At 42.1% G+C, this 16,480-nt stretch overlaps 7 protein-coding genes across 9 annotated transcripts; 5 read left to right on the top strand and 2 right to left on the bottom strand.

Moving 5' to 3' along the window:
• Positions 1-1,628: 1,628 nt before the first annotated feature.
• On the top strand, positions 1,629-5,971 carry LOC117144577. Its single transcript, XM_033309836.1, has 5 exons — positions 1,629-2,573; positions 2,942-3,090; positions 4,007-4,286; positions 5,135-5,467; positions 5,750-5,971. Exons 1-5 carry the CDS (start codon positions 1,812-1,814, stop codon positions 5,828-5,830), a joined length of 1,605 nt encoding a protein of 534 aa, XP_033165727.1. The 5' UTR covers positions 1,629-1,811; the 3' UTR covers positions 5,831-5,971.
• Positions 5,972-6,349: 378 nt separating this feature from the next.
• LOC117145369 (luciferin sulfotransferase) lies at positions 6,350-7,628 on the top strand. The gene is made up of 2 exons (XM_033310992.1): positions 6,350-6,741; positions 6,880-7,628. The coding sequence occupies exons 1-2, from the start codon at positions 6,407-6,409 to the stop codon at positions 7,493-7,495; spliced, it is 951 nt and encodes a 316-aa protein (XP_033166883.1). The 5' UTR covers positions 6,350-6,406; the 3' UTR covers positions 7,496-7,628.
• A 1,332-nt stretch (positions 7,629-8,960) lies between these two features.
• LOC117144484 lies at positions 8,961-10,708 on the top strand. The gene is made up of 6 exons (XM_033309664.1): positions 8,961-9,259; positions 9,312-9,548; positions 9,613-9,753; positions 9,810-9,965; positions 10,022-10,477; positions 10,540-10,708. The coding sequence occupies exons 1-6, from the start codon at positions 9,044-9,046 to the stop codon at positions 10,663-10,665; spliced, it is 1,332 nt and encodes a 443-aa protein (XP_033165555.1). The 5' UTR covers positions 8,961-9,043; the 3' UTR covers positions 10,666-10,708.
• Positions 10,661-11,687, bottom strand: LOC117144485. 2 transcript variants are annotated; one of them, XM_033309665.1, is made up of 2 exons: positions 11,240-11,687; positions 10,661-11,119 (listed from the first exon to the last, which is right to left on the bottom strand). In XM_033309665.1, the coding sequence occupies exons 1-2, from the start codon at positions 11,674-11,676 to the stop codon at positions 10,678-10,680; spliced, it is 879 nt and encodes a 292-aa protein (XP_033165556.1). In that variant the 5' UTR covers positions 11,677-11,687; the 3' UTR covers positions 10,661-10,677. The 2 variants fall into 2 exon arrangements, 1 of the variants encoding a protein (XP_033165556.1); XR_004459645.1 differs by having other exon boundaries at positions 11,079-11,119; positions 11,183-11,687.
• LOC117144486 lies at positions 11,665-12,438 on the bottom strand. The gene is made up of 2 exons (XM_033309666.1): positions 12,209-12,438; positions 11,665-12,141 (listed from the first exon to the last, which is right to left on the bottom strand). Exons 1-2 carry the CDS (start codon positions 12,391-12,393, stop codon positions 11,739-11,741), a joined length of 588 nt encoding a protein of 195 aa, XP_033165557.1. The 5' UTR covers positions 12,394-12,438; the 3' UTR covers positions 11,665-11,738.
• A 427-nt stretch (positions 12,439-12,865) lies between these two features.
• LOC117145216 lies at positions 12,866-14,284 on the top strand. Of its 2 annotated transcripts, none has more exons than XM_033310784.1 (5): positions 12,866-13,085; positions 13,152-13,239; positions 13,530-13,601; positions 13,666-13,854; positions 13,924-14,284. In XM_033310784.1, exons 1-5 carry the CDS (start codon positions 12,946-12,948, stop codon positions 14,146-14,148), a joined length of 714 nt encoding a protein of 237 aa, XP_033166675.1. In that variant the 5' UTR covers positions 12,866-12,945; the 3' UTR covers positions 14,149-14,284. The 2 variants fall into 2 exon arrangements, with proteins under 2 accessions (XP_033166675.1, XP_033166674.1); XM_033310783.1 differs by having other exon boundaries at positions 12,869-13,085; positions 13,909-14,284.
• A 223-nt stretch (positions 14,285-14,507) lies between these two features.
• LOC117144314 (ATPase H(+)-transporting accessory protein 2) lies at positions 14,508-16,447 on the top strand. The gene is made up of 3 exons (XM_033309425.1): positions 14,508-14,634; positions 14,858-15,210; positions 15,462-16,447. Exons 1-3 carry the CDS (start codon positions 14,592-14,594, stop codon positions 16,026-16,028), a joined length of 963 nt encoding a protein of 320 aa, XP_033165316.1. The 5' UTR covers positions 14,508-14,591; the 3' UTR covers positions 16,029-16,447.
• Positions 16,448-16,480: the final 33 nt, after the last annotated feature.

Raw genomic sequence — 16,480 nt, 5'->3', positions numbered from 1 at the left:
ACAGCTGGTGGCGAAAACCAATCGGTGTTATCGATAAGTACACTGGCCAACATATTCACTTCTTTTTAAGGTTTACCAATCATTTTATCGACATTATTTTATCATAACCACTATATAAGTGACAATAATTTTTCAAACATCGCGGATTTAAATATTTCCTAATTGAAATTTTATTTAACACAGTAATTTCATTTAGAAATACCGATATACCTAATGACAATCGATAATATTGTACGAGTTCACATAATTCAATTTAAAAAAGGCCGCGAATTTTGTTTGTATCAAGTACTTTGAAGTATGTGGAGTTTATTCTAATGACGTTTAATTTACATACTTAAAAATGAAACTCTATCCGAATTATTTAATATGCTAATAGCTAATTTTAATTTATGGGGAAAGGTCATCTTGCATTGGAGTTGGAAGAACGTGAAGAAAGTATAGAAGTGAACAAGATCGATTCAGATACACCTCTTTAGTTCGGCATGATGGACCCATTAAACTGATTATAAATTTATGTAACGGGCACACTGCAATCCATTTGTTGAATAAATTCGAAATGGGCCATGACGAGAGCCAAAATCAACCCACCAAGAGTCCAGGTGACAAATGTGCCGAGCATTTCATTGGGTTGCTTAAAGAACTTGAAATGAAAACTTAGATTTAAGGTGGAAACCAATATACCCTTGTATATAGCGGATATGCAATGTTATCAAATATTTTATATAACTTTTAGTTACACTGAAAATGGTTATAGTATTCATTGAAAACTCAATCGAAAAGGTGTATAAACGATTTAACATTTCAACAAAATTAATATTTGAACAAATATGGTTTAAAATTTAGTTTTATTATAACTTAGGAATTAATGGTAATTTAATTTTTTTTTCAATTTTCCAAGACCAGTTCTTTTTCTTTTCGAATAATAGCGCATTGGTGGTATACCCAAAGAAAGAGCCACAAAAGTTGTGTTGATACTCGTATTTACATAAAAAGCCCAAGCAGGCGGCTTTAACGAAAACGTTGCCACCAAATCTGACTGCCAATGTCCACCAACCACCATTCCGAGAAGAGAACTTTCAAAGCGGACGATCGTGTGTAAAAAGAAAGTAGGTGGGTAGGTAGGGAACATAAACAAAGTGTGAGCCATAGAAACAGGTACACGTCAAGAAAAGAAAAGATTGCAATCTTTATAAAATGATACTACTTTTGATAATCGAGAACTTATTATGCTTCTCTAAAAAAATTGGTTTTGAGCTTTCTATATAATCATTTAACTTAACCCTATCCCAACAAAATATGCTTTTCTGATCTTTGCATTACAATTTTCTTTTCGTGTAAAAACCAAAGCTGTTCTGCTCTTTATTCGCCCTCTCTTTTGTCTCGTGTATTTCTGAAGACGGCAAACCTGACGTGTTCAAAGCGCAGGCGTAAAGAATTCCATTCCGCGAGAGAGAGTCTTTGTGTTAACAGGTGAGAGCGGCGGAGAGAGTTGGAGATTTGGATCCGAAGAAAGGGGATCCCAGAGAGCGCTCACAACGAACATGTTCGATGGCAACCAAAGAATCGCTGGCTTAAGAAGTGTTACAAACTGGCCCAGAGCCGCAGAAGAAAGAAAGTTTTCGGCTGTGCTGGCTGCTCTACGCTGCGATCTCCGTTCTCCAATCTTTGTAATATCTGTTTAGATACACATAGTTATAGTATATACATATATTTCGTGTGCTCAGTGGAGCGTCTTCCGCGTTTTGTGGCTGCGTCGCTTAATTGGCCCAAAAGTATCTCAAGTGTGTGATTGTGAAAGTTCCTGAAGCATAATGTACGTGAGACGAGCTCTGCTCTTGGCCTGCCTGCTGTGCCTCCAGCCGCTGGGTCCTTCTATGGCCAGCGAGGATGAGTCCAATCCGCTGCTGGACATGGCCTCCATGTTCTTCCAGGAGGCGCTGTCCAACCAGAACGGTGGCAACAATGGAGGAGGCGGAGCTGGTTTGGCGGGTGTGGCCTCGCTAATTGGCACCTTCATGCAAGCGAGTGGCAAATCTGGAGGCGGCGGAGCAGGAGGCGGCGGTGCTGGTGGCGCCATGCAGATCCTCTCGGGCCTGGGCAGTCTTCTGTCCAAGAGTCAGGGCGGTCAGGGCGGTGGCTTCGATCCCTCCATCATTGGCAATGTCCTCGAGATGTTCACCCAGAGCGATGACGAGGAAGCCACTCCACAGCAAAAGCGCAGCAATGGCGGTGGTTCTGAATCTGGCATTGGTCTGGATACCATACTGCAAGTGGCATCCGCCTTCATGAACACCCAGGGCAACGATAAGGCCACACATCATCACCGGCAGAAGCGATCCGCCGCCGCGGAACCGGAATCCGACAACGGACTGATGAACCTTCTTCCACTGGTCATGCAGGCGGTTAGCTCCTTCGCCGGTCCCGAGGGTCAGAGCACCCAGGAGAAGCACAAGAGCCACGCCTGGGTGCTGCCCCCATTCCTGGAGCACATCCACGTGCTGTGGGATCACTTCTCCAACTCCGAGCTGGCTGATGCGTTGTACGAGAAGTCCGGCGTTAACAAAATCATGAAGGTGGATCCATAAATCAGACTTAACTAGATATAGTTGACGTTTTGTTGTTAGCACTTTTTATTAGATTTTAGTGCGCTTTTTGCATAAAATATAGCACTTTTTAATATAATATTGGATAATAATACACACATTGAAGACTTAAGGAACACGTTAAGCGTAAACTATTAGGAAAAAATCTATAAAAAATATAATCGAAATATACAAATTCAAATTGATATAGAAACAATTAGCGAAAAAAAAAACAAAAAACAACTTAAAATTTGTTCCTAGCTTAAATTTAGATAGAAATTCTGAAATGCTACGGTACTAAAATAATTTGTTAAATTCTAATTTGTAATACTAATTACTCTACTTTTCTCCACCTCCAGGGCTTCAAGGGTTCCGATGGCAAGCTGGACTATGATAAGCTCTTCGAGTCGCTGAACAACCAATCCTTCCGTCGTCGCTGGATCAAGTCGGCCACACTCTACCTGGCCGACTGGGCCAGCTACCTGGCCAATCCCGAGGTGTATCTCAGGTGAGTCTCGGCCGGCCAACGTGGCTCGATCATAAATTATGATGATGGCCAAAGCGTGTTAATTGTGGATCACGTTCTGCTCTGCAACGGTCCCAGTGCATTTAGCACCTGGCTGCCATTCTTGGTCGCAGGCCAAGACCACCTTCCAGTCCAAATCCGATGCCTATTCCGATTTCAATTCAGAATCAGATTCCGAACAGCTGCTCCCAAAGCCTGTGCTAACCATTTCCCGTTAGCGACAACCCGTTTGGCCATCGAGCATGTTCGATGCGGCTACCTTTTGACCCACTTTTTTCGGTGCTGGTGCTTTTAGAACGTGCCTGCTAATCCAACTGGTCAACAACAGTGGCAAGTACCAAGTCCAGGCTCTGATACAGTTACAGTTGATATGCAGAAGATACAGAAGTCAACGGCATCGTTAAAACAAACAAATAAATAAAGCGGGCCAAAACCGGTTGGCGGTTTTAGCCAGGGGAAATTGCCTCGGCAGACTGGGTACACATGTCTGAAAAATCAAGTAATTCTTAACTACAAATCTTCTCAATTCATAATGGCCGCCAATCAAAACTGTTATTTAAAATACAATAGTATAAGTATTAGTGACAAGTATTCCTTAAGCAAGCGTCCAAAACTATGTACACTTTTCACATAGGAAAAACGACTTGGGAATTATAAAAAAATCAGCATTTAAACAATTTTTCTTTGTGTAGACTTTGGATTCAGACATTTTTGCATGGTTCTTAAGTAGGTCAGGCCTCTCCGACTTCTTGGACTTCTAATTTTTTTTGCGTTGCCCCAACGTTAGACAGCAACAAAGGCGCACAACAACTTCCACTTTCTAGAGACCCTTTCACTCGGCGGTGCTGCGTCATTGGAACTCATCAATTTGCCCGCTTCTCGGCACTTTCTTATACAGGTACTTCCAGACGGCACAGATCATGTTTAACGGCCTGCTGAAGTCTCAAGGTTACCCCAAGCAGACCCACTTCGATCCCTCCCGTCCGGGCGAGACCATATCGAACCTCTTGGACCATGTGGCCAAGCATCATCTGAACGTTAAGATCGATTCGAGGCAGTACGTCAAGCCGGCCGTGGGCTATGCCAAGGAACTGCTGAAACTCGGCCAGGCACGCGGATTACTCCAGTTCAATGCCACCGAGATCAGCGACAAGCTAACGGATACGCTCAACCTGGAGGTAAGCAGATTCTCTGAACTGAACTGAACTGATCTGATATTGTAATTAAAGATATTTATCTGGGAATAGGAAATAGCTGAGGTGAAAAGAATAGCACTAATTAAATAGTAATTCTTCTTAAAGTTCTGTTTAAAGTTTTGTACTATATGATCTCTACTGAAGTTGCTGATAGTAGCTGATCGCATTACAAAAGATACTTTTTCGGATCTAACATTTAGCTGATAGGAACTGATTAATTGACTGATTTTTTTTTTTTTTTTTTTTGGATATATTAATTTAAAACTGTCCTTCGCGGACAATCATTAAATTTGATGACTAAACTTAACGGTAGAGAATTAATTGATTACATAAATTGTTGCGAAACTATACAATAACTGTCAATATTGTATGTATGATGTATATAATAATGTATGTATATAATTTTATTTAATTTGCGTGTCTAATCCCAGAGAGGTCCAAAGGGTGTGATCGGTGCAGCCTCCTGGTGCGTTGACTGGTGTCCAGCAGGTCTTGTGCCAGGTTGTTTGGGTGGTCTTGAAGCCTCTGCATGTACTGCCTGCTGCTTTTCTTAATCTCATCCTTCACCCAGGGGAAGCTGAGGACCTCGTGACTGATTGATGACTAAACTATATCTTTGAAAACTATATCTATTTATCACATATGCTCCTTGCAAATGCTTTGACCCATTTCGAATTCAAATGAATTGGTTATAATTGAATAACTTGGCCCAGTTAGATGTACTAAACACTTGGCTTGAAGCGAATTAAATTAATTACGCCACTATTTTCTCCTCCACGCCATGGCTCACGCACTCGATCGCATCCGACAATGGACCAAATGGCAAACAGGTTATTGAACCGGTGCTGAAAGTCCACCGCGCCTACAGATACATCTCCAAGTCGCCGCAATGCGATCGCTACGTGCTCTGCCAGCTGAATGCAGCGGCTCTCGATCAGCAGGAGAAGCAGAGGCAGCACGACCAATACCAGCAGCACCACCAGCCCAAGCAGACCCAGCAGAGCCAACTGAATCGCCCGACATCGGCGTCCAGTCTAATTGCCGGAGTCAGTCCGAAAATCGTCAAGATCGGGAGCATGGGTGCGGCAATCTTCATTAGCACGGAAACCGGTACGCCGTTCTGGACACTCTTCGGTGTGATCAATGCGCCATACAATTGCGAGGTGAGTAACGGCCACAGTGGTGCACTGAAAGAAATGGAATTGGTACTCTTTTTGTACGAATAAATATTGCAGCATACTTTTTGACACCTATCTTATCTATCTCTTCAGTATTAATATTATTATTGTTCTAAGTAATATGAAGCTTTTGAAAGGTATTACAGTATTATAACATACTTATATTATTTATGTTGTTTAACATTCTAATCATATATATTTTTCTCTCTCTGTACTTCCATTTGTCGCCGCTTTCTAACCGCTATTTCTGCGATTGCCCGCCAACAGGCCAAATACCCAGTCGACTGCAATGGTTTCCACGAGGGCGAGGCCAAGGTGACCACGGAATATATCCACAACGAGTTGTAGTATTCCAGTTGCACATGGACAACAAGATCCGGATGAAAAGTAGGAGACGAAGGCTCATTAAGACGATTTAGCTGTAATTGAGATAAAGATTTCGTGTGTATATAGTATTACGGATTGAAATATATTTAAATTTAAACAGAACCATTTCTTTTAAACTGTGTCATAAGGGTCATGAGATGATTATCTAACTATTTCTAACAATAGTTGTTTATCTACCGATTTCACGATCTCTTTGAAGTCAACGAACCGCAAACGAAAAGCCATCCAACTACAGTCGAACTTAGCTAAGTGAGATCACTTCAAATAATCAGACCAAGTAATGCACTTGAGACAATTTCAAGATTTTCAGGATTTTCACTTTAATGATTTTCAATTTTAGTTATTCAGGCAGTTATTGAAGCCTGAATTCACCTTACAAGAGCTTTTTTGCTGCACAAACCAGTTCGTGTTGGTGGAAACCCCCAAAGGCAATTTTCACTTCACTGCCTCGTTTCAACTTGCACTTGCCACTCGACTTGACTTTGGCTTCATTGTGCTTTGGTTTTTTGGCCAAAACAGTTGGAAGATATAGGAGCCATGCAGCTGATCTATCGTGAACTTGAGGCGGACATACTCCGACGCACTAATGCCGTCTTTCCGGCCCAAAATTGCTTTGTTGAGGTGTTACCCGATCAGTTGATCATTCCCAGGAAGTACGTGGAGCTGGGCGAATCGATTCGATCGCTTCCCGTTTACCAGGACGACGTGTGGATGGTGTCCTATCCACGAACCGGATCGACGTGGGCCCAGGAGATGGTCTGGCTGCTGGGTCACCAGTTGGATTACGTGGCCGCTGAGCAGGATTTGAGATTGCGTTCTCCGCTCATCGAACTGTCTGCTTTGTTTAGCACCGATCATCACGAGGCGGTGGCGTAAGTATGAAGAAACTATTTCATTCTGAACTCATACATTACTCATACTTGTACACTAGTGTATGTAAGTGAGTGAAGCGGGGAAAATCCATATTCAAAAAGCTTTTCGTCTCTTTGCACTTTCTCCTCGCCTGACAGCCAAAAGTTTGGCAATACCGTGGATCTGGTTCGCAATCTGCCACGCCCACGTTTTGCACGCTCCCACCTGTCCTGGCAATTGCTACCCGAGCAATTTGAGACGGTTAAGCCGAGGATCGTGTACACTGCTCGAAATCCCAAGGATCTTTGCGTCTCCTACTATCACTACTGCAAGTTGCTGCACGGCATCAATGGGGACTTTGAGCAATTCGTGGATCTTTTTCTGGATGGGCACACACCAATGGGATCCTACTGGAGGCACGTGCTGCCCTTTTGGAAACGTAGCCAGGACGATAATGTGTTGTTCATCAAGTACGAGGACATGGTCAAGGATCTGCCCAGTGTGGTTCGCCGCTGTGCCAGATTCCTGGGCGTTCACAGTCTCCTCGATGTGAGCACTTTGCAGAGATTGTGCGATCACCTCACATTCGACAAGATGCGGGCGAACAAGGCGGTGAATCTGGAGAAGGTGCTCCCGGAATCCTCTTCCAAGTTCATACGGAACGGCAAGATCGGGGATTGGCGCAATCACATGGGCAATGAGATGTCGGAGCGCTTTGATGAATGGAGCGAGAAACATATGCGTGGTGCCGGATTAAAATTTAACTACGAGTGAAAAAGATTTGAATAAACTAAATTGGATTGTTATTGGAGCAACAGTTAAAATACGTTTATGGAGACGATGAATAGCTATAACCAGACTTATTGGTTACTTACCCGCACATTAAATTAAATTAACATTTTTTTTTTAAATTTCTTTCCTTTAAAAACTTTTTCCAGTGTCTAGTTCTTATCAAAATCTAAAGCTCTTAAAAACATAAGCTTTAAAATTAAGAAGGTTTGTGTTTAAATCTGAGACCACCAGTCTTTTCTATACTGCGCTTGCGAGCACTACAAGATTCAGTTCTCTACAACTCAAAGTGAATCAAAATTCCGTAAAATTAAAGTTGGAAACGAGGTATTTATGAACAAGGACACGATCTAAGAGCCCAAAATCGTATAGAACGATTATCATTATAAAGTTAGATAAAGGCAATTTTATTATTGAACAAAATAAATAGGTATTCCTTCTTGGAAGATATGCAAGTAATTGTATAACGTCACTAATTTCGGAAGAAATTATTCATCTCCATTTTAGTGATAATACTTCACGCAAATTATTTTCACACGAAATTAAAAGAAGCATCGATGAAATTTTCACATTAAGAAATTATTTTGTTTAATTCCAATAAAAATTTCTGACTCATATTCCAGATAAAAATTAACGGATTCTTAAGACTATTGGTCTTAATTTGTGCTGTTTCAAAACTGAGCACCCAAATATTAAATGATTCTGAAGAAGAAAATGTGACAATGAAACCTATTAAAAGTATTTGGTGAAAGTCCAAAAAGTGTGCACGATTCTACAAATTGCCAGTGTGTGCCAATGTGATTATTATATTATGATATTATTTTTTCACTTCTAATTATCGAGCAATCGTTCGAACTGAACGATCATATCAATGTGATATGTCTACCTGACCAAGGAGCTGCTCCACCACCCACCTCAGTGTGCTATGCCAGTGGATGGGGCAAGAATGAATACGATGACTCGGTCCGATACTCAACCAGGATGAAACGGATTCCACTGCACATTGGCAAGTGTATCGATCGATCATCAATCTTTGGACAGACGATTTACCTGCACACATCCTTCCTATGCGCTGCAGGCCTGCAAATCTTAAATCTTACTACACCGCCTGATTAAGCCAATTACAAAAATATTTAACTGTTTAAATAAATAAAAAAATATAAGCAAAACATAGATGTTCTTTTTGTAGTGAAAATAATAAATAAAAATAATAATATAATAAATCAATACAAATGCTATATTTGACTTGAATTATTAAAGAGAGATGCCATTGCCATCTGTATTTCCTGTTCTTTTAATACTTGTGAAAATAAAATGTATTTTTTTTATGTTCGTCACTAACATACAACTAAATTTTTTTCTTATTAAAAATAAGTATTGTGACGAACGCATTTCTACTAACATTTTCACATCTGCTAAAAGTTATCTAAACACTTCTGTTAAATCGATAGTTTCTAAGTGTTATCGGATTTGGCCGGCTTTTCTGTTTACTTTTTGGATGCTATATAATTTTAAAGAATTTCGGAAAACAATATGACATGCGATGATACCACCGAAGCGCTCGCCACTCACATCTGTGAGCTGTTGGAGTTCTATATGCTGCCGGAGCTGAAGGAGGACCTGGACAACATTCAGCTGGAGACGTCGCAATTCGACAGCTACCATTCCCTACTTATTCAGGATCTGCCAAAGCTCTACGATTTGGTGCAGGAATTCCTCCAGAAGAGTGGCGATGCAGGACACGAAAAGGTTGTGCTTTGCAAACATTCAATTCTACAACTACAATCTAGTTTACTTTCAGCTGAGATTCAAGCTCCTCCTGCTGATTTGCGAATTGACAGCTTCGCCTACAATTTACCAACTAAATGACGATTCTGGTAATCTCCTGAGGAATGCCAATGAGTTGGCTAGTAAGCTGTCTCCCAATTGGTGGAAGTCGACGGATGTTCAAATCCTGAAATACTACGAGAAGAAACTGCACAGGGATTGCTGGAAAAGACAACTAGGGGCTGTACATGGTTTCGGCAGATATCTAGAGGTATACACTAACAGACATATATCTATCCAGATAGTCCAGTTTGTTCACTTACCTTATCCCACAGCTTCGTTACGGAAAGAAATCCACAATGCCCACCCAAATGTTGGCTTTCGCACTATCCGTGGGTCTTAATGTGCGGGAATGCTATGATACCATCTACAAGCAACTCGGGGTTAAGATCTTCTCAGTGATGTTGAAATTTAGCGTAGGTGTTAGACCACTTTAACGCCAAGACCATCAATAAAACACTCCATCCTCCAGGATTCCAAGGACATTCAGGCACTAAACGTGCACAGTGTGATCTATGACCATGCCCTCAAGGATGTGTACAACATGGACTCCATTGAAGCCATCGACTCTGTTTGGAACTGCCTGTATTTATGTCTGGATCACTTTGTAGATCTAGATGCTTTCACGGTGGGTACCTTAAAACTTACCCTAGTTACTGTACCTAAATATGATTGCAACTTTAGTGGAACCAATGCGACGACATGCTGGAGCGCCTCATTCAGAACGTGACAATGGCCTCTAGCCCTAAAGTTATAATTTGCCTGCTGCAGTATATCATCCGACTGGGATACTACTTCACCATCAATCGCAGCGATGTGGAAACTGCTTTGGCCATGGATATATGCGAACCAGATAAATTGGTAGCGTGTCGGGACAAATGCCTTGCTCTAAATGTTAGCACCAGCTATCGTTGGGCCAAGGCCATCCTACAAATGCTTGTCCTGGAGTCGAGCAAGCTGCTCCAAGGTGTCGAGGTATGCACTGCGCTGTTGGAGCAACTGCTAAGATGCTATATGGTTTGCATCATGCCAATTCCTCTGCAAGCTTTGCATCCGCACCTGCCGGAGTTTTACGGGAAGTTTGTGGCTGTACTAATGGAATGTTTGGTGGCCCACGAGAAGGCACCTCCAGTTCTAAAAGTATGTTTTCATGTTTATATATATATTTCCGGTTACTTCTAACAGTCTCTATTTTTAACCAGCTCGTTTCCCGGTTCACCGAAGTCTTTAGGTTCCAACTGGAAATCGGGATAACCGAAACAATGCCCGCACAACTATCAGAATTCAAGGAGGCTCTGTCAATTGTACACCTCAAGATTTGTGAATAAATATGGGGGTCTTTATGTTATATAGCGATCTAGTAAGAAGCGATATACAAATGTTGCCAAAACTGTATGTGGGATAAGGGCCATTAGTGCCGGTTTCCATCCAAAAAAGAAGCCCTTGTAGCCATGTTTTCGGATAATTTTCTGATACAGATATGGATAGGAAGTGCGGCCATAGTGTGAGGATTCGTTTAAAGTTAGCGTAGCCAACGCATCCACTGGTGTCATAATGACTGTGATAATACTGCCTGTTAGCGCCATAGTTATGAGATCGCTAAGCCACGGCTCGTCGAGTCTGTTGAACGATGATATCATTGTGTGGACCTGATCACTAATAGGAGTATACAGCACGGCCACGGCTGTGCTACTAAGCGAGTTTATCTTCCAACCGGTAAATAGGTAAGTAAATCCTCCCTTTGCGTACATACATTTGAGTCCTCTCCAAAAATTTCGATAGCTACAAAAAAGGGTTAACTTTCATAGCTTTGGAAGATTAAAAGATACATATATAGGTATTTACTGGTTTCAAAATTAAACCGGAAAATTCCCATTTATGTTTATTCGGCCATATTCTTACTTGCGCCTCTCGTAGGATCCGCGCGTAAGATCAGCCTGCCGAATGACCGCCAGCTTGGCGAACGGTGTTGCCAATACGCCGCCCCAAAATCCGGTTAAACCCAGGACCATGCTGGTGTTATACGGCTGCAGCATTAGGACGTACTTGTTATCCCGTAAGTTGTAGAACAACGTGTACGTTGACATCGTGTGAACAGTACAGCGTAGACAAGCAGCCACAATGCCGTAATAAAATCCGGGTAATCCATGACGGGCCATCAGCCGGAACATATGGTTTATGCTTAAACGGCTATGGTGGATTACGTTCGCCTGCATATTCACACGAACTAGCTCCATGGGATGCGACAACAGTTGGGCCGTAGTCTTAATCAGCAAGCCGACATAGACGGGCATCTTTATGAATTGTTCAATCGAACTCCCCGCATCACTATTATTCATTATCTAAATAAATTTGTATATTCTCAAGAAATTTAAAATGTAGTGTACTTAAAAAGCTTAGGCTACTCGCATTCAGCACGCAGTTTGGCGATCTCCAGCTGTGTCTTTTTCGCCTCCAACAAGGTGACGGTGCGTTTCAGTTCGGATATCTCGTTCATCTTGGTAAAGTACTCGGATTTGACCACTAGGTACTCCGTTTCCGCCTTGATCAGATCCTTCTGCAGTCGATTGGCGTCGGATGACGGGATCACCAGTTGATCCAGATCGGTCAAGTAGCTCACCAAGTTGGATTCCTGATTGCGTGCACTGCTATCATCCTCGTCGATCAGTTTGTCCAGTAGAATATTCGAAGTGAAGTCAATTGTGGAGCCGGAAGAGCTCTGTTCTGCCGGAGCGGCTTCCGTAGCCTCCAACTTAATACCGAACTCTGCGGTGAGATCCTCCCGGAACTTGAGACATGACTTCCTGTAGCCACATACATACATTTTACGGACTGTACTTGCAAATGAGCGGGAAAAATTATGATACATACCTATGGATAATCAGCCTGTCTATGCTGGTGTTCGACTGGCATTTCCGACAGTGGGTGCACAGCGCCCGGTACTTCTTCGGCTCCCCATCCTTGCCACCCTTGAACGCGGGTAGAAAGCCAAGTTTCTTCCAAGTTTCATCCTTCGAAAGGCCCGAGGGTCGCTTGGCCTTTTTTGCTTGCGACATTTTTACATACGGCTTGTGTTAAATTACGTGACAGTGTTGCTGCTGTAAAGTCAACCGATGTATCGATGACATGCTATCGACTTCTATCGATGGTCGCTGGTATTTGAATATTAATTATATGTTTACTTTCTAATCATCTGTGAAATGACTGAATTGTAAAAAATCACTTTGTCTGGCTAAAAATTCGTTACTCATTAAAAAAAAATTTTTGAAAAGAATAAGTTTATGGTGTTTCGCTTAGAAATATAAGATTTAAGTGCTTTCATTATGTTTAATATTTAACTTCGAATATTTAACTATTAATTTATCGGGCAGCTAATAGTACAATGAATATAACTAAAAATGTATGTGTGGACCTTTAAAAAATAGACTATATTGAAGAGCGTTCATCGTTCACCGCATCGAACTGATCAATCCCAAAATTGTTTTATCGATATGTCGATATATGTCTATCGTATGCAAGCGTGGATTTTACATGCATCTGTAGTGAAGCCATTTTTATTTGCATCGTGTATAGTACATTGGAACTTACTGCGATTGTTGCATTTTAAAATGCCCAGAAAGAAGTCAGAGGATTTTTACAGAACCCATGGATTTACCGCCAATTTGGAGAATGGCAAATACTCGGCCACCTGTCATTTCTGCGAAAAAGTACTCCAAAATACGGCGCTATCCCGGCTATCGTTACACAGGTAACCATACAAGCATACACCAAACATTGTGTTTACATGCGTCAAGTAATTCTTATTAAATTGTAGGCAAACCTGCGATGCTCGGCGAAGTAGAAGCGCTGTAATGTACACTTCTGCCGACGAGAAGGATCATGACGAGGCTCCCAGGATTAAGGTAACTCGATGCTTCCAATGTGGATACATTGGATGTATGTATATGTCTGGTCTAGGACTCCAGTGGACAAATGCACTTCAAAATAAATCCCAAAGATACTTTGCACACTATAATGTCAACCCCAAGTAATTTGACAAATATTCGGTTCGAACTTTTTCCGAATACACTCTAGTGCTTAATGATTTGACTTTTGAAATTACTACCCCATATCTTCTACATTCATATGTAAATCAAATGTTACTTATTATAGAACACTAATGCTTACACTCAAAAATATATTTTTTATGCAGATCCAGAAGATTTCTGGCGATGATGATGGCGGCTTGGATAATGCCAACGAAGGAAAGGAGATCATTGTTAAGGTACGCAGTTGGAAAATGCGTTAATTAAATCAAATACTTACATTATGGTTATTATTTATTCCAGATACAACAAATTCTGGACGATGCTGACGAGGCTGAGGCGCCCAAGGAGCAACCCAGAGTGAAACGGGAAATTCGCAAAAGGAAGCTGACCAAAACGGAAGAGTCTGGCGAGCAAAATTTGGAATTTGAAATTTCCAACGTTGAGATAAAAAATCCCGAATTTTCTGAGTACCTGGACGAAAGCAAAGAAGTAAATATTCACAATTCGCCAAGTATCTAAGACATTTTAACGCCTATCGAGCAGCATTACATATTGCAGCAAAACCCGGATGACTTGGCCAATGGATCGGCGACAATCATCGAGGCCAGGCCAAGAAATGGCTTAGCTGCATTGCGAGCAGAAAAGGTGCGAGCCGAGATCAGTCAGTTCCAGAGTAAGACCAAGTTTCTCAAAACGGAAACAGACAATCTGAAAGTAGAGCGCACACTGACTTTGCTTAAGATTCAGAAGCTTCGACTGGAAATCGACGCCCTACGCGATTAAAATGTATTTTAACTATAGATAACTTTGAAATGTTAAAATGTCGAAAATGTTCGAAAACGTCTGTCTTAAATTCAACATAGATTTATTACATTTAACTTTGTAAAGGTGATTACAAAATAAATTATTTTAAGCCTGATTACTAAAATCTTTTTAATAATCGTTAATGCAATGCCCAGAAGTGTTATTTAAAATCGATGTGAGCACACATAAATATTACTTACATAAAAATTAATGAATAAATAAAAATACATAATAAATTAAAAAACTATAAATACCATTACAATCGATAGTTCGCACTCCTCGACAACCCTACTGATACACATTCGATAACTGCCCCCAACAACCCTGTTCATCACATGATAGTCAGGGAGATATCGGGGAAGAGAAAAGGTTTTCTTTGCAGTCGTTCGTCATATGATTAAAAGTCCAGCGGAAAACTGAAAATGTTGAGAGTTTTCGTGATTTTCTCGCTGTTTATAGCGGCCAGTAAGTAGATCTGTCATCAATAATCAAGCGAAATGCATGTGCAGCAAGTGGAAAGCAGCCACAAAGTGGATATTCTGTACTCATCGATTCCCGTTTGGGGGTGGTGACACCCAGAACTCGGGACTCCAAAGGGCTCCCCACATGCATGCGCAGAATCTTGGACAAAGGAGACGAATATGTTAGATTCTACAGAACTTATGAGCAATTTCTTCCTATTTTGCAGTCAATGCCTCTGGCGAATTCACCGTGCTCAACCGTCCCAAGGCAATCAGTTTCAAGGGCAACGATGCACTGGAAAGCCACTACGTTGGTGATGTGCTCTACGCTTCCATGGGCAACGCCGTCAGCGGCGACACCAACTGGAACGGCCTGACCATCAACGATCCCTTCAACCTAGCCAAGGGCGTCATTCTGGTGCATGTCCAGGGCATTGGTCACGTGACCACCGCCGGCAACGTCAAGACCTACGAGCTGACAGGCTCCGGAACGGACGCCTCTCTGAACGCCCTGGCCGCCGAACTGGAGGCAGCCAACGAGCCCGTCTGCGATATTAACTTTGAGCAGTTTGACGATGGCGTAAGTGGTGTCTTCAAGGGGAAAAGCACATTTCAGTTAACTAATTAGCCAAACCGCTTTAAGTGGCTGAAAACATGATCTTAATCTTAGAGTTTGTTTAAAGGCGCTTCTCTACTATAACTTTCCAAACTTAAATCTTCAACATGATGGATAGTTATAAAATCACATGATTTATAGAGTTATTCATAGTGCCTTCCCCCTACGCATCTAAAGTAGAGACCTATGTATAATTAAACGCATATTTTTTATAGGTTCAAGCCTGGAAGTCCTGCTTCGGTGATTTCGAAGCCCCAGCCGCCAAGCCCACCAAGCACCTGAACCCCTCTCTGCACACCGCTGACAAGCAGTTCCTGCAGGAGGTTGGATTCATCAACAGTGCCGCCGATCATCTGGCTGAGATGGCCAAGCCCTCGAATGTCCTGATGCTGCGCGTTTCCGTCGATGGAGTGGCCAAGGCTCATGGCGAGAAGTCCGTGGCCGTGGATGAGGCCAACAAATTGCTGTCGGCCGCTATCAGCCGCCTGCTTGCTGCCTCCCAGAAGTCCAGCGACTCGGTTCTGTTTGTCCAGACCACGGAGAAGGACGTGGCAGCATCGCGTGCCAAGCGTGACACCATTGCCGCTTCCACCACCAATCCCTACAACTTGGCCGTCTACTACGGCAGCGACTACCCGGTGATCTTCAACATCATCCTGTGGTTCATGGTCGTCTTCGGACTGTCGCTGCTGGCCATCTGCTATGCCATCGCTGCCATGGATCCCGGCAGGGACTCCATCATCTACCGCATGACCTCCACACGCATCAAGAAGGACAACTAAGGAGGAGCAGGAGGAGTTGAGAAGCGAGAGGAGCAGGAGGAGCGAGAGGAGCTTGCGTTACGCTTTGTTATTTCGTCCCCCTTTTAAGTTGAAATTGGCCAACTTCTACTTCAATCCAACAGCGGATAAATTGTGTGTTTGTGTGTGTGCGAACAGCTGTCGCAGTAGTTGGTTTTATTATCTATAAATAAGTATTAACAAACTTATCAGTTTTCGATGCAGTTGCGGGCGTCGCAACAATTCCATAGCAATTTGTTACATTTTCCTGTTTTGTTGTACTTTTTAGGTTTATATATATACGAATATGCACAACATACTCGCCAAGTCAGTCAGTTCTTCAAACGATTCATCATATGTAAATTATCAAAATGTGAAGTGTTGAAAAGTAAAGTTAAATATATATAGCCTAAAAAGACAAAGTTACGTCTGGTTTCTTAATCTAGTTATTGGGG

The sequence above is a fragment of the Drosophila mauritiana genome, chromosome 3R, assembly GCF_004382145.1.
Source record: "Drosophila mauritiana strain mau12 chromosome 3R, ASM438214v1, whole genome shotgun sequence".
NCBI classification, from domain to species: Eukaryota; Metazoa; Arthropoda; class Insecta; order Diptera; family Drosophilidae; genus Drosophila; species Drosophila mauritiana.
This window is presented reverse-complemented; position numbering and strand designations above follow the sequence as displayed.

Coding starts and splice junctions, on each gene's coding strand:
- LOC117144484 (XM_033309664.1), top strand. CDS start 9,044: ATGACATGCGATGATACCACCGAAGCGCTCGCCACTCACATCTGTGAG. Junction 9,260..9,311: donor GCGATGCAGGACACGAAAAG/GTTGTGCTTTGC, acceptor GTTTACTTTCAG/CTGAGATTCAAGCTCCTCCT. Junction 9,754..9,809: donor CAGTGATGTTGAAATTTAGC/GTAGGTGTTAGA, acceptor TCCATCCTCCAG/GATTCCAAGGACATTCAGGC.
- LOC117145369 (XM_033310992.1), top strand. CDS start 6,407: ATGCAGCTGATCTATCGTGAACTTGAGGCGGACATACTCCGACGCACT. Junction 6,742..6,879: donor GATCATCACGAGGCGGTGGC/GTAAGTATGAAG, acceptor CTCGCCTGACAG/CCAAAAGTTTGGCAATACCG.
- LOC117144486 (XM_033309666.1), bottom strand. CDS start 12,393: ATGTCGCAAGCAAAAAAGGCCAAGCGACCCTCGGGCCTTTCGAAGGAT. Junction 12,142..12,208: donor GACAGGCTGATTATCCATAG/GTATGTATCATA, acceptor ATGTGGCTACAG/GAAGTCATGTCTCAAGTTCC.
- LOC117145216 (XM_033310783.1), top strand. CDS start 12,946: ATGCCCAGAAAGAAGTCAGAGGATTTTTACAGAACCCATGGATTTACC. Junction 13,086..13,151: donor TCCCGGCTATCGTTACACAG/GTAACCATACAA, acceptor ATTAAATTGTAG/GCAAACCTGCGATGCTCGGC. Junction 13,602..13,665: donor GAAAGGAGATCATTGTTAAG/GTACGCAGTTGG, acceptor TATTTATTCCAG/ATACAACAAATTCTGGACGA.
- LOC117144485 (XM_033309665.1), bottom strand. CDS start 11,676: ATGAATAATAGTGATGCGGGGAGTTCGATTGAACAATTCATAAAGATG. Junction 11,120..11,239: donor GGATCCTACGAGAGGCGCAA/GTAAGAATATGG, acceptor CCTTTTTTGTAG/CTATCGAAATTTTTGGAGAG.
- LOC117144577 (XM_033309836.1), top strand. CDS start 1,812: ATGTACGTGAGACGAGCTCTGCTCTTGGCCTGCCTGCTGTGCCTCCAG. Junction 2,574..2,941: donor GCGTTAACAAAATCATGAAG/GTGGATCCATAA, acceptor CTCCACCTCCAG/GGCTTCAAGGGTTCCGATGG. Junction 3,091..4,006: donor AATCCCGAGGTGTATCTCAG/GTGAGTCTCGGC, acceptor TTTCTTATACAG/GTACTTCCAGACGGCACAGA.
- LOC117144314 (XM_033309425.1), top strand. CDS start 14,592: ATGTTGAGAGTTTTCGTGATTTTCTCGCTGTTTATAGCGGCCA. Junction 14,635..14,857: donor CTCGCTGTTTATAGCGGCCA/GTAAGTAGATCT, acceptor CCTATTTTGCAG/TCAATGCCTCTGGCGAATTC. Junction 15,211..15,461: donor TTGAGCAGTTTGACGATGGC/GTAAGTGGTGTC, acceptor TATTTTTTATAG/GTTCAAGCCTGGAAGTCCTG.